This window comes from Natrix helvetica (assembly GCF_964273705.1).
Source record: "Natrix helvetica genome assembly, chromosome: 3".
Lineage (NCBI taxonomy): Eukaryota > Metazoa > Chordata > Lepidosauria > Squamata > Natricidae > Natrix > Natrix helvetica.
The window spans coordinates 97,577,206-97,592,369 of NC_138549.1; the positions used below are offsets into that span (position 1 = coordinate 97,577,206).

General features: G+C 38.6%; 1 protein-coding gene across 1 annotated transcript in view; it reads right to left on the reverse strand.

Moving 5' to 3' along the window:
* ST6GALNAC5 (ST6 N-acetylgalactosaminide alpha-2,6-sialyltransferase 5) overlaps window positions 1–15,164 on the reverse strand; it is a 96,588-nt gene that overhangs the window by 13,798 nt on the left and 67,626 nt on the right. Inside the window, exon 3 of the mRNA XM_081949014.1 lies at window positions 6,243–6,652. Within this exon, the coding sequence (XP_081805140.1) occupies window positions 6,243–6,652 (410 nt within the window). The remainder of the gene's footprint in view (window positions 1–6,242; window positions 6,653–15,164) is intronic.

Sequence of the window (15,164 nt, forward strand, 5' to 3'; positions counted from 1 at the left end):
GTGGTCTACCACATTATGCAATGAATAAGTTTCAACTTTTTTAAAAAAAAAAATCTTGCAGTTGGCCCACATAAAAACAACTGGTCCTCCAGATGTAACCCAGATTATAGAAAGGGAGATAATTCTATTATTGTTAATTTGCCTATTTCTATATAAATAAGGGAAAATAGAAAGAATATGGTATAGGATTTCCTGCATGAGCAAGGAAGGTCCCTTGCTCAAGGTCCCTTTCTTCTCTGTTATTCTGAATATGTTTGGGGGTGAGAACAAGTGTAAGTATAAGAGTACTAAGCCTCTTTTCGCTTATATTAATCTGAGCCCTTTCTTTCAAACTGGCTTTTTGAAGACATTCAGGTACTAGTTTTTTTTTCCCTCTTCCTCTCCTGGATCACATGTCAAAGAAATTAGGTGACATAAGAAATAACATAATCTATAAAACCTATATTTTCATAGTTTGAGCTGTCTGGCAATCAGCGTATCATCTCGGAATGCTTCCATTTGTGTTTCTTCTTGCAAGCACCTACTTTAATCAAGATTCTGAACCCCTAACTTTTTTAAGTCTCCTGGATTGCCCTGTGCTCTTTTTATTACAGTCCAAAGCAGTGTATCTCAATCTTGGTACTTTTAAGAAGTATGGACTTCAACTCCCAGAAGTCCCCAGCCAGGTTAAGAAACACTGGTCTAAATAGGCTGCTTGTATTATGCCCAGGAATGCATGGTCTTTCTGAGGTAATTTCCACTTGAGAAGAAAACTAGGTTTTCCCAGGGGCCAGGAGGTTGATGGAGTTTGTATGGGGTGGTTGGTGGATAAATATGACTTTTATTGAGGCATCTGCATTATCTATTGTTTTAAATGAGTACCCCAAGGCCCATTTGGATGAGGGAATAAATGGGAAACTCATCAAATTTGCAGATGACACCAACCTGTCAGGAATAGCCAACACTCCAGAAGATAGGCTAAAGATACAGAAGGATCTTGACAAACTTGAACATTGGGCACTATCTAACAAAATGATATTCAATGGTGAAAAGAGTAAGGTTCTACATTTAGGCAACAAAAACGGAATGCACAGGTACAGTATAGATGATACCTTGCTCAGTAGTAGTAACTGTGAGAGGGATCTTGGAGTTCTAGTGGACAACCATTTAAATATGAGCCAGCAGTGTGCAGCAGCTGCCAAAAAAGCCAACACAGTTCTAGGCTGCATAAACAGAGGGATAGAATCAAGATCACATGAAGTGTTAATACCACTTTATAATGCCTTGGTAAGGCCACACGTGGAATACTGCATTCAGTTTTGGTCACCATGATGTAGAAAAGATGTGGAGACTCTAGAAAGAGTGCAGAGAAGAGCAACAAAGATGATTAGGGGACTGGAGACTAAAACATATGAAGAATGGTTGCAGGAACTGGGTATGTCTAGTTTAATGAAAAGAAGGACTAAGGGAGACATGATAGCAGTCTTCCAATATCTCAGGGGTTGCCACAAAGAAGAGGGAGTCAAACTATTCTCCAAGGCACCTGAGGGTAGAACAAGAAGCAATGGGTAGAAACTAATCAAGGAGAGAAGCAACTTAGAACTGAGGAGAAATTTCCTGATAGTTAGAACAATTAATCAGTGGAACAGCTTGCCTCCAGAAGTTGTGAATGCCCCAACACTGGAAGTCTTTGAGAAGATGTTGGGTAGCCATTTGTCTAAAATGGTATAAGGTTCCTGCCTAGGCAGGGGGTTGGACTAGAAGACCTCCAAGATCCCTTGCAACTCTGCTATTGTATTGTATTGTATTGTAAATATTCTTTATTTTACTATACTGTGCTTTTATTCTGTTTGCCACCCAGAGTTCTTTTTGACAAATGATTGATACTTGTTTAATAAATAAATAAATAAATAATATGTCATCTCATGTATGATCTAAGAGTTCATGATTCCACTGATGATTAATTCTTTTGTTGTTGTTTTTAGATAATTTTTTTCATAGCCGAGATCCAGTCAACTGTAGTTCCTGTTTTCCTGAATCTGACATGCAATCCTCTAGGTATCAATTTTAAAGCCAACAAGCAAAGCAAAATAGTGCTGTCATCACACATTACAGTAAAAAAAGGCTTAAATATACATCCCGAAGGCTTACCCAGAAAACAGAATGCTTATAAAGCACTTATGTTTTTCACATTATGTAAGTACTTCCCTAGATCTTTTAAGTAATCAGAACTGTGTATTTCATTTTATCACTGAGTGATATACTTTGTATTTTAATAGCCCATACCTAACCTCTGGGTTATCCCCTAGTTATCATCCTTTTATACATATTTGGGATAAGATCGTTTCTACATAGACATTAGCATATCTGTGGCTGTCAGAAATATTTGGCAAACAGAGAATATACATTACATAGTTGTGGAATGTCCTGTCTTTTTGTCTAAAATTAAAGACAAAGCTGGTAAGAACTGGATTACTTGTTTCCTATAACTTTAGCAGCTTGCTGATCAACCTGACACATTCTATGGATAGCTGACAAAAGAAAGCACACTACTAAACATCTATTTTAATAAAGGAGGGTAGGCTGGGCTTTTTATCTGCTAATTAGAAGAGAGAGTATATAAAAAGGGCAGTACAGTTTTTGTTCATGCTTGAGTGTTCTTGCTGTGAAAGCCTAGGTTCATGAGCCCTTTGAGACAATCATTCCACAAGCCTAGTTAATAACTGGCCTTAAGAAACAGTCCTGCTTTTCTGTAATAGGGAAGTTCTGGTTTGATACAAACCATGATCTTTGCACCAAAATCTGAGCGTAGGAGGAAGAAGAGACAGAAAGACATTTCTTACTGAGCAATTTGTTTCCAAGATTAATAAAACATGGCATAATCAAGAAGACCAGCTTACGTATTATATGGTTAATTACGGAGTGGCTAATGAAAATTTTAGCCACTGAGAGGCTTTGAGGATTTAAAAAAAGGTATCTTTGGATTTTAAAAACATGAGAGGGCTTTAAATGAAAGACTTTTCCAAATAATGTGAGAGGGGATAACAACCTGAAATGGAAAAAGCAAACAACATTGTGTTGGATTTGTTCTTCTCTAAAATGAGTTCTTAATTTATACATAAATGTGTATGTGATACTTATCCTGTCATCATCTTTTCACTGCACAAAAAAAAACCATTTAATGAGTACATAAGTAATAAGAATAAATCCATTCTTTGTTGTAGTGAATAAATTCATTTCTAATGTTGTTTGCGGCCACACTGAGGGCCACTTATTAAACAAATTGATCTGGAGATCTGTTTGTAAGCCATAAATGGGCTCATAAATGGAGGTAAGTGTCATAATAACTTCACTTTTTTCCAGCTAGAAGTATACGATGAGTACTTCAGATGTATACAATATATGAAAAAGAAAGCTTTATTGCTAAAATGTTCCAAGAATGCACTAAGTAAATATTATAATTCATCAAATGACAGCATTGAGTCAATAAAGAAAAACCTACCAATTCTACTTTTTCAAAAATAGTGAATTGTTTTTAATTCAGGTATATTATCTAAAATATGATTTAAATTCACCTTCACACTGCGCTATTCTAGAATTCTATCAACTGTATTCACTATATATTGATTTATATATTTAAAAGCTAAGGCAGAAATGCGTTCTTTGATTCCATTATTGTGCTATATTGCAAAAATTGTTATTTGATACACAGAAATATTATAGCTTAATAAGTAGGAAAATGATTCTGTACATTCTATAAAATCAGGAGATGTATGGTAGCACCTTTTCCAAATAATGCATTTTATTAAAAGGCTTAAGGTTTGCTGATCTACAGTTCACTCCATCAGGTGCATAGTCACTAGAATGATGTAGTGAGGGGGGGAAAGTGAGGAAGACAGGTTGGTTGTGCTGATTCAGGGTACACAAGAGACCGATGATAAGTACTTTATCAATTGTAATGTGTTACAAAATCATTGCATTTATTGAGATCTTCTAAGATTATCTGAAACCTCTTGATGTATGGTGGTGTATCTTAACAACTTACCACTTAATGGTGGAAATAAAGCCCAATCTGTATACAAATGTGGCCCTTCTGCCCAGTGCCTTTAGCTTTTAAGAAAGATCACAGAAATTGAACATCACAAGTTGTCACCTAAGCTCATAGCTTATACACATTAATAGGTTACAGCTCATATCCTCCCCCAGTTCTGCTGTGCTGCTTCACTGTGGTGTGAGGCTGCTCCAGAGAAAGCGCCAAGAGTGTATATTCCCAATAGGGTCACCAAAGATGTGAAGGTCACCCCAGCTGCCCAGCTAATGCAGGCAGGCATCCACACTAGGCATCAGCAACACAGGAAAATACTGGATATGGGAGGATCACTTTAGTGATAATGCCAAAGGCATCTTCTCACACTTACTTGAGCATTTTACTAAGAAAACCACATGGACAGGAAAGTATAAAATGATTAATAATATAGTGACAGATGATGGGCGCCTCAGTTTGGATAGCAGTCAACAAAAGCTACTGCAGATGAATTAAGGAGCTTTCAGAATACTAATGGTGTATATGATTTGACTAGATTAAAACCCTTAGGACATCTAGTTGCTGCTGTCATGTAGGAAAAGAAAACTCAAAGCGGCAAACAGAATTATGATAGGAACATGAAAAGTAAGAAGCACTAATATGGAACAGCACAACACAGTGAAAGATGAATTGACTACTTGTTGACATCTTAGGCAAGAGGGAATTAAAGATGGACAAGAATTGGGCTGAAATTGGACATTTTCATTCAAAAGGTCAGTCATATTCAAGACATAAAAAGAAAGAAGTAATAACATTCTTACTATATTTTTGGGAGTATAAGATGCATCTTTCCCACCCCCTCCAAAAAAGAGGGTGAAAATGTGGGTGTGCCTTATACATTGAATACAACATTTTTGGCCTACTGAAATTCTGCCTCCTTTTCAAAAATGGGTCGATTTTTGTGCCCCCCCCTGTCCCCAGGAAAACTCTACAAGCCTCCCAAAGCCTCTGCATGCCCTTTATTTATTTATTTATTTATTTATTTATTTAAAAAAATGAGGTGTGCAGTGAGTTTGGGAGGCAAAAATGCAGTGCCAAAAACTGTTTTTTTTTAATTTACCTTTTCAAAATCATGGTATGCCTTAGACTCCAGAGCGTCTTACAGTTCGAAAAATACGGTACATAATTAGGAAGGTTATATCAAGAATAATATTTAGCTAAATGCATCAATAATGGAAAATTATCTGTTACACATTGTGGACAACGTATAATTATGACAACTATTCAAATTTATGCTCAAATCACTAACACAGATACCCCCAACCAGCTGTTCCAGGCTGCAGGGATTGCCACAGACCATCACTGCTTCCATGCCTCGCATTTGTTGCCTCTCGTGCGGGTAGGTGGGGCTACATTCGATGTATAAGACGCACCCAAATTTTCACCCTCTTTTTGGAAAGGTGCATCTTATACTCTGAAAGATACAGTAAATATGAGAATCGTTTACTAGTTTCTGCCAATCAAATGACTAATATGCTAACACAATTAGCATCAAATTTGACTAGTTAATGGTGGAAGATTAAGACTTCTAGAAGTAAACTGAAGTAATATAAAGTTGGCTTATTTGATTCAAGTTAAAATAAGATATGTTGTTATTTCTAGTAAATCTTACTGGAGGACTTTCTGATGATACCAGGACTGAAATGGATATTTGTCTAAAGATAATAGATGGGATATGGGGTGAAAGTTCATTGATTGTAAATTAGTAGAGGATGAACAGTTACTAAAATTGTTTAGTTTTATGATAAGGATTGGAAATCATTTCTTTATCTTTTTGCTTTTTCTCTACTATATTCTTATTTTTCTATTTGCTTTTTCTTTGCATCTTTCTTTCTTTCTTTCTTTCTTTCTTTCTTTCTTTCTTCCTTCCTTCCTTCTTTCTTTCTTTTTAGTTTAAACAGACTTTACTATTTTAATTTAAAGTCTTTAATTATACTTCTAAAAAGGAACCACTCAAACTACACATCAATATTAAGAAAAGGAGACTTAGCAGCCCTTAATAAAATGTGTTAGCTGGGAAAAGTGCTATCAGCTTTCTGATTGTTTTGCCACCACAGACCAATACTGCTCTCCTCCTAATGCTATAAAGTGATTCAAATTGAGGGCATATGCTTCAAATAATTATCTACCAATTACAGGAATATTTTCATTACCTACTGTTGTAGAATTGTTTTCATACCTGTCTTTCCCAGTTTCCTGCTTGAAGAGGTCATCAAAATGAAGCATTTTGTGTCGAGATATCATATACACTTTTAACTGAGGTAGTATTTGATTCATCAGTTGCAAATTATTATAAATTAATCCTTTTCCATCTCTTCTCATGTACATACTTGGGCCCCAGAAGATAAATACAGTTCCGTGACTCATATTTAATAGTTCATTGCGATTTTGCAAAATCCTCTGGATACTTGAATGAGCTATAACTCGCAAGGTTGTCTTGTTTCCAACATCTTTTCCAAATCCCCGTGTAGGTGCGTCATTCATTCGTATCACACACTCTGTCTGATCGATCTTCTTCCCTTGATGGCTTCGCAACAGGTGTCCAGAGCTTGTGACTAGAGCACAACTGGTGCAATGCATTTTCAAAGGCTGCAGAGAAATAAATGTCTTAATATACATCCAGATATAAATCTCAACACAAATTCAAATTGTCCAAAATTGGGGGAGGGGGGGAATACTGCCAAGATAATGGTAGAAAAAGAACAAACTAAACCCAATGTCATTATGAAAAGTTAGTTCTCTTCATCTATCACGATATCTCAGAAATCTATGAAGCCTGGCAAATTATTGTATTTTTCTTTAGCTAGGGAAGTATGAGAGAACAGTTTCTGGTTTGCATGACTAAGGAGGGGATTTAAACTCACGGCATCTGGTTTCTAGCCCAGTGCCTTAACCATTTGGCCAAATTGGCTGCAATAAATTTCAAAAGTTTTTGAAACTGTGAAACATGGCAATCCGATCCCCATTCCCTACTTATAAAATCACTTAACCACGGCGACAGGCGTTGAATTTCAGCAAGGCTGTTTATTTTTACTTCTAAATAAAACTTGGTATCTGCAAAAATAATCTGTGGAGTGCCGTTATCTCTTTTCTCAATGAATTTATTCTATTCCATTTCACTTTCTTTTCTCTGGAGAACCAGCTCAAGTAAAGCAAGGAGAGAGGAGAGAAAGTAAATACATAATTTCAGAAGGTTTGCAGGAGAATTGAAGATCTATTTCCTAGCCACACTCACATTCCCAGCACAGAAAGGAATGAGAAGAGGCAAGAAGTGGAAGCTGCTTGGAATAGAGTTGTCAGATAGGTTATCACAGGGGAATGAAAGAGAAGGGATGGTGAGAAGACAAGAAAGGAGACAAACTGGGTGGCTGAATGACTAAACTTTGAGGCATGAGGCAGGGAGAATAGACCCACTGGATTTCATAATATCTGAAGTCTGATTGCATATGTTTTAAAAATGTATACTTTGAATGGATGTCTGTAAAATGATGATTAGGGATGATGTTGGTAAGCCAGAAGAAGGGAAACATTTGGAAATTGTATAAACCTGTCAGGGAGATTTTGTTGGTTTCATTTGGTAATATACAAACTAAAGGGTGAGGTTCAGGGGTCAAATGCTATCGGTTGGGACTGGTTCGCCTGAATCAGTAGTTAATCAGCTGTGACACTCAATTTATGTTAGCTAGAATTGTCGGATTTCCTGCTTTCTATATAATGTAAATGGAGTGGCATAACAGATTCCCCCCCCACTTATCTTTACAGTGCGCTCGGTAGCAGGCTCCACCTACCTGCCCGGCCATCATCACATCCCATTTTTGACACTCTGTGCATGCGTGGAAGGTCCTGTGCATGCACGGAGGTGTATGTGAGGCACGCTCACATTTGCGAACTGGTAGCAAAGGTAAGTTGATTTCACCCCTGATGAGGTTGGGTCTTGGCATTAGCAATTTACATTCCTATTTTTCTGAAATGTCCTATATAAATAGTCCTCAACTTACATCAATTCATTTAGTGACTGTTCAAAGTTACAATGGCACTGAAAAATGGTTTATGACTGGTTTTCACACTTAAACTGTTGCAGCATCTCCATTATCGAGTGATAAAAATTCAGATGCTTGGCAATTGTTGAGTTACAGTTGTGCAACTTGTGCAAGAAAGGTTGTACAATGGGCCAAAAATCACTTAACAAATGTCTCATTTAGCAACATAAATTTTGGGCTGAATTGTGGTCGTAAGTCAAGGAGTGCCTATGTTGCAAACATAAGTTGTAGGACATTTTTTTAAAAAATTGCTTAGATATGATTTGGAAATCTGGTTTGCTTTTCTTTGCTTTGAAGTGGGTATTTTGTTGAAATAAAAGATGATATTTTGAGTATTTTGCCTTTCTTAAAAAGTGTTGGCTTGTTGTGATAATACATTATCTGACCACTTATAACTAATGCTAGTAATTTCGTGACACTACTTCTACTTGTTTGTTTGTATACTTATGTCTTCAACCAAAATACTTCCCTGAATAATCTTCTACTAATATTAAGGCAATAGTTTACAAACTTTTTTCAGTATTAAAAGCTCAGAGCCCCAAAACATTGGAGTTTTACGGTTTACATACATGAAGGGTTGAATGAAAAGCAAGCATTGCATTAAAAAAAGATCAATGACAAAAGCATCTTCATCTTTCAGCAACTTTTTAAAGGAACCAATGTGTTGCCCTCACTGATTTAACTTCCTTTACTCTCAGCGGAGCTGTCATGTAGACTTAGATTAAGCAGAATCAATTCTGATATTACCTTTTTTTAAAACTCCAAGATCCAATAGACAAAAAGTGTGTGTTTGTACGAAAGAAACATACTAAGAATTAAAAAAGAGTACTTCCCAGTACATGCTCAGCATTTTTAGTATCAGAATTGAGCTGAGTAGTTTTTGTGTGTATAATTGCATTTGGGATAGTAGGTAGGGAGATAGATGAGATATAGATGATTTATATATATTTATATTTACACACACACATGGAGAGAGAGAGAGAGAGAGAGAGAGAGAGAGAGAGAGAGAGAGAGAGAGAGAGACCCAAATGTGTATACATATATAAACATTTATACATGTTTATGGAGGGATTATAAAAACATGGAATATTTTCTTAATTCTCAGAATGCTAAACTCTGTTTAATATGTCTACCATAAAGTGACAGCAGTATAGACCTAAGAAATGTCAAAAACTTAAAAAAAAACATTTGAGTTATTAAGTCCATGTGCCTTACAGTAAGAGATATCCATAAAACTCTAATAGCTTTGTCAACTATGATGTCAGATTTTATAGCAGAAACTAGAATGTCAAGTAAGCATTCAATCTTAAGGGAGAAATGTTCTTGTGCCCCACAGAAAAGAGCGCTACTGTGCTCCTATTGTGTTCTGGACTTAACTTCACTTTGTTTTAGTAACATGGGTCATGGAAACTGGAAGTATTTAAAGAATAATGGAACATACAATAAAGATTGAAAGGGACTTACGTAAGCCAAGCCTCTACCTAGAGCAGAGTTCATTATTATAGCCTCTCATACAAGACAGTCCACCACCTCCTGGTGTAATCTAATTGTTGAGCTCTCATTGCAAGGGACATTTTTATGTTTTCTATGTTCAACAAATATCTATTTTTTTGTAGCCGAAATCAATTCTTTTTCTTTCCATCATTTAGAACCCCAAAGAATTCTTTCCTGTCTTCTATGTGACAGCTTTTCAGATCTTTAAGGCAAATCTGATTTTCTCCAGCTATAATATCCAATTCTTACAAATATTTCTTGTATTTTTTTTCCTTCTAGGCCAGGCTCATTATTTGGTTGTTCTCATTTGGATTTATAACATACAATCTTGTTGGTGGCCTAAAATGCAGTGCCTAGATCTGAATGCAGTATTCTGAATGTGATCTGACCAACACAGAACATAGAAGAACAATTACTTTAAGCGTTTAAGTGAAATGAAGTTATGGAATGCTTTTTTAATAGCTGTAATGGGCAGAAGGAGTAACTTTGAAGTAGAGTAGAAAGAGATGTCATCAAGCCAATGGGCAGAAGTGTAGTTTGAAAAAAAACATCTCAGACATGATCATCCTAGTTCCCTTGCACATAAAAGAGGAGGAGGGAGAAGCACATTCAGACATGCAATATTTTACTACCTTATAATAAAAGTAGTGCTAGTTTGTGTGTCTTAGATTTCCAAGTTTGGTTTATTTTGGAGGGGTGACAATAACCATTCATACATGAAACAAATTTTTAGAACATTTAGTTTTCTGTATTACTTACATTTTGTGGAAAGTATTATTGGATGTAAATAATTCTTTAATATATATCACATTAGTATTACCTTTAACACATATATTAATATGTGAATATTATATTCATCAAAATTACATACATACACACACACACACAAGCACAATTTACAGGCTGAAGCAAAGTAAAACAAATCCTTATTTAAAAGAATCTAAGTACTTGCTGTAATGTGCAGTTAAGGGTGGGTTTAACAATTTTTTACTACTGGTTTGGTGGGCATGGCTAGATGGGGGCATGTGACTGAATGGGCGTGGCCAACTTGGCATCACTCACGCACAACCAGTCACATGACACCCACCCCACCAACCCACACTCACCCAAGTGATGGCGAAATGTTTTGAGGGTGTGTGTGTGTGTCAGGCCGGGGCTCTTCTCTGTCTTTTTTTGGGGGGGGGGGGGAATCCCCAGAGCACCTTTATTTTGTTCCGTGGGCTCCCTTACAGGCAGCTTCTCTTTCTGGCCCACAAGCAGAGAACAAGGTTGTTACTTGGCCCCCCTTCGCTCAGTCTCTGCATCGCTAGCCACCAGCAACTCAACTCTGTGCAGAGCAGGCTGTGGAGGGTGCCATAAGCCAGGTTGATCAGGACCACCTGGGATCAGCCCTGCCATGGGACCCTCGCGCGCACCCTGATCCCAGGTGGTCGGGCGCTGCTGCTGCTGGATCTCCATTGCTCCGCTGGTTTCAGGGGCTTCTGCCCTCGTGCCGCGCTTTGCAGACAGCAGAGCCCCATGCACACCTCTTTAGGGTGCTGGCCTTCTTGGAGCAGCATGCCAACCTGATCAAACTGGTTTATGGCATCCTCCGCAGTCCACTTTGCGCCAAGTCGAGTTCCTGGCAGGCAGCGATGCAGAGACTGAGGGAAGGGGAGCCAGGTAGCAAACTAAAAGTGCTCTGGGGATTTCCCCACCCAAAAAAAAGACCGCCCACTCGTCACTTCAGATCTTGCGGCTTTTTTGGGGTTTTCTTAAATCAAGAGTCTAATTGAGTCTAACTGTGGTTGATGGGCCTTGCCTTGGGTTGGGGGATGGTCCAAATAGCAGCCACTGTGAGCATCTCTCAGCCGTTGTGTGCAGGGGAAAAACCTTGCACAGTAAAGAAAACCTCGTGAGTCTGAGGCAATTAACAGCTTCTCAAATTTGGGAATATTTCTTTACTGTACAAGGTTTTTCCCTGTACACAACAGCTGAGAGACACTTGCAGTGGCATGCAATTTGGGGGTGGCATGTGGTGCAGGGGATGGGGCGGGCCACAAGATGCGCATCTTACTGGAGACTGGCAGCTCTGGATGTTGCGGCTTTTTGAAGGTTTCTTAAAAAACAACGCCACTCCAGACGAGCTTAAAAACCTCCGAGGTTGCTCCTGGAAAGGGCAGGCAGACTGGCAGAATCCCCCCCCCCGCCTCCCCAGGCACCTGCAGCCTTGGAGCCTGCAGCAATTCCCGGCTTGCACAGTAAAGACAATTAATAACGCGCCTAGGGAGGGGGGTTAATGCTGCCCGTCTTTCCCCTCCCAACGCAACCTTGGAGGTTTTCAAGCTTGTCTGGAGAGGCTTTTTTAAAAAGAAAACTCCGAAAAAGCCGCAAGGTCCGGAGCTTCCAGAGACACACGGGTTCAGGTGGACGGCAGACTTTTCTGCAGCATTCCCCTCCCCTCTTTGGATCATCTTGCAGTGGGGGCCCTGCCTTTGCAGAATGGGGCAGGGACATGTGCAGCTGCCCAGGATGTCCCCTGGCCCTCCCAGAGTATCGCTGCCTCTCTCAGCCCCAGCACAGCATCTGTGTTTCTACCAAGGGTCGCTGGGCCGGGCCGGACGCTGGCCTTGGAAGGCAAGCAGGCATGGTGGACTGCCAAGAAGGCTGTGTGGAAGGCAGGGAAGGATGGCAGGGCTGCGGGGAAGGGAGCAAGTAGCCTCCATGCTTCCCTGCCTTTCACACAGCCTTCCACTTGCCTTCCTTCGCAAGCTGGCCATGGGGACGCCGGAAAGGCCGTGTGGAAGGCAGGGAAGCATGGCAGGGTTGTGGGCCGTGGGGAAGGGGGCAGAGACAGCTAGTTAAGCCGCAACTCGCAGGTTTACCTAGCAGACAGATCAGGCAAGCTGCAGAGCAGAGACTGGGCAGGGCGCATGCGCAGTACTAAAAATGCTCCTGCGCAGAAGCAAAAAACAAGATGGTGGTACCTATGGTGCCATCGATAGAACCAGTATGGTCACATGTCCGCCAGAGTTACTACCTATTCGGCCAAACTGTACTGTACCAGTAGGAACGCACCTGTGGTGCAGTTGTTTGCCCAGGCAGTTACATGTTAACATCTTTACTAAGAAAAATAAGTTTGGTGAATGGAAAAGATACTATTATTTTTAGCGATCAAAATAACTCAAGCCATGGTAGAGGCAAATTTGGTATCATTTTCTGGTTTGATAGAATGAGGAATGACTTTTAATGAAATTCTTTTCAGGCCCAAATTGAGATTATGAGAAATATTCGTAGCTCCCCTGTCCAGTTCACAGACTAAGTAAGCATGTCTCTTTGTTGTATTTTGATGAAAACATTTCAGAGAACCATAGTAAGTCAATGAAGATTAATTACTACATTCAAGAAAGTAGAGTATTGCCACTATGTATATTTCTAGAAACCTACACAGTGAAGACCAATCAATTATTTTTAATAGCAGATTGTAAGTCAAGATTTGCATCTTTGCAATTTCAATTTCTTATGCTACTGGTGTTTTTGTTTGGGAGCACTTACTATGCAAAGTCTTACTCTTGCACATTCAGCATTAAAAGTTTAGTCTTGTTAAAATACTGAGCATTTTCAGCGTATGACAGACAGCTCTTAATACTGTATGAAATTAGCTGCCATGATTTCCTGTGGCAGAAAAATTATCTATGTGTCATTAGACACACAGTTAGCGTGTCTCCATATATTAATCTCATGTGCCTCTTAGGGATTTAACTGGGAAAAAAAAGCTGGAGTCAGCATAATGACATACCATTTAACTTTGCAGGAGAGACATATATGTATGAAAGTATTTTTTAAGATAAAGTGTACCAAGATATAAATTAGTAATGATGCCTGGTTTTGCCTTATGAAGCAGAAAGTAAGAGATGCATTGGCCTCTCTTCATACATTTTACATGTTTTCCTAACACTAAGAATGTAGTGTTTTTATGGTATCACTTTTGAAAGGTCAAACGCACCTTCCCATATGTGATCTTAAATTATAACGCAATGAAAATTCCACTATAGGGGCACCAATTATTACTGAGGCAATTTGACATAAAAGTAAAATTGTCCAACCAGGCAGAACAATCTAACATCTTGAATAGTTTCATAGATCCAGTTCTCTCATCCTTTTCAAATAAACCTTCCTAAACAAGCAAGAATATTATCCTTATGTATTGAAATGTTCATGCCTTTGTGAACTAGGATTCTTAAAACAGTCCCCCCTCTCCCTCCCTCCCCCCCATCTCTCTGACAGGTAAAGGTATAATAGCTTGGAAAGGCAAAATTGTATATTTTTTGTTTTTTTAAAAAAAGCATCAGCAGGCTCCTTTACTGTGAGTTGAAAGAAACACATAAGACATTTTTATCCAAAATAATCTTTCCCAATCCGTTCTTTATTCAACAATAGTATACCTATTTTCAGTGCATATATGTGGAACTTTAAAGAGTTTTCTTTCCAATTCAACAAGATGTAACTTTTATTTTTAAAATCCCAAAATTGATCACGTCCATCCAATATCTAGGCAGCATTAAAACGCTTGAGAAGGATTGCAAACTCACACTAAATGCTTTTCTCCCAAAACCCATTGTCAGTTCTGCCTCTCCTATTCCTTCACTTCCTCAAACACTATGCCAATTAGAGAGACTGGAACAGTCATTCTTGACTTCCAAGGTCACCAACATAACTGGTATGATTCTGTTAAAAATAAGGTCTACAGTTCAACCATCCTGCTTCCCTTGAACATTTTTGTATGCTTTCCAGCTCCCATTGAATTCATAGAATTCGTTTTTATATAATCTAATTATTATTAATAATAACTACCTCAGATAGCAAGTACCTCAGATATAGACTACTATTTGGTAAGTAAGGTTTTTCCTGATATGCAATTAAGTCATGTATTGTTAAAAAAACTCTGAAATCATTATGAAATAATTCTAGCGGGGAGAAGAGCCAACGTCGCGACGTGACAACGTGCGGTCTCGACTATCCGAGACCGCCGTTGGTACTTTTATCGCCACACGGTTCAAACGGACCTAAGCCGTCCCGAAGAGACGGTGAACAGGGAGACAAAGCCTTGCTGGTCTCAGGGACATCGCAAAGTCCCTGATTGACCCAAGGGAAGTGCTCCAAGCTGGCGATAAACAGACAGCCCCGTGCTGACAAAGTCGGAGACGGCTCTGGAAAGAAGGCAGCTGAAAGTGAGTCCATCTGGTGAGGCTTTTTTTTTTGCGAATGATTGCCCAAAGGGATTTTTTTAAAAAAATATAAATTAGTCCTTTAAGCAAAGAATAAAGCGGAGGAATTTATCTTCATTGGACTGCCTTGGAAAGTTTTTATTTTTTATTTTTTCCTGTTAACAATGTTTTGTGGATTGAAGTGACTGTAACACTTTTTGTTTCTCTTCGTTAAGTGAACGAACTGTTTTTTTTTCTCCTATTTTCTGCTGCCTTATCTGTTGGCTGGAACTAAAACCTTTTTTATTCTAATAATTCTTCTTACTACTTCTCATTAATTTTCATTAAAGACTTTGAAAGATTATTGTTTTCCATAAGCTT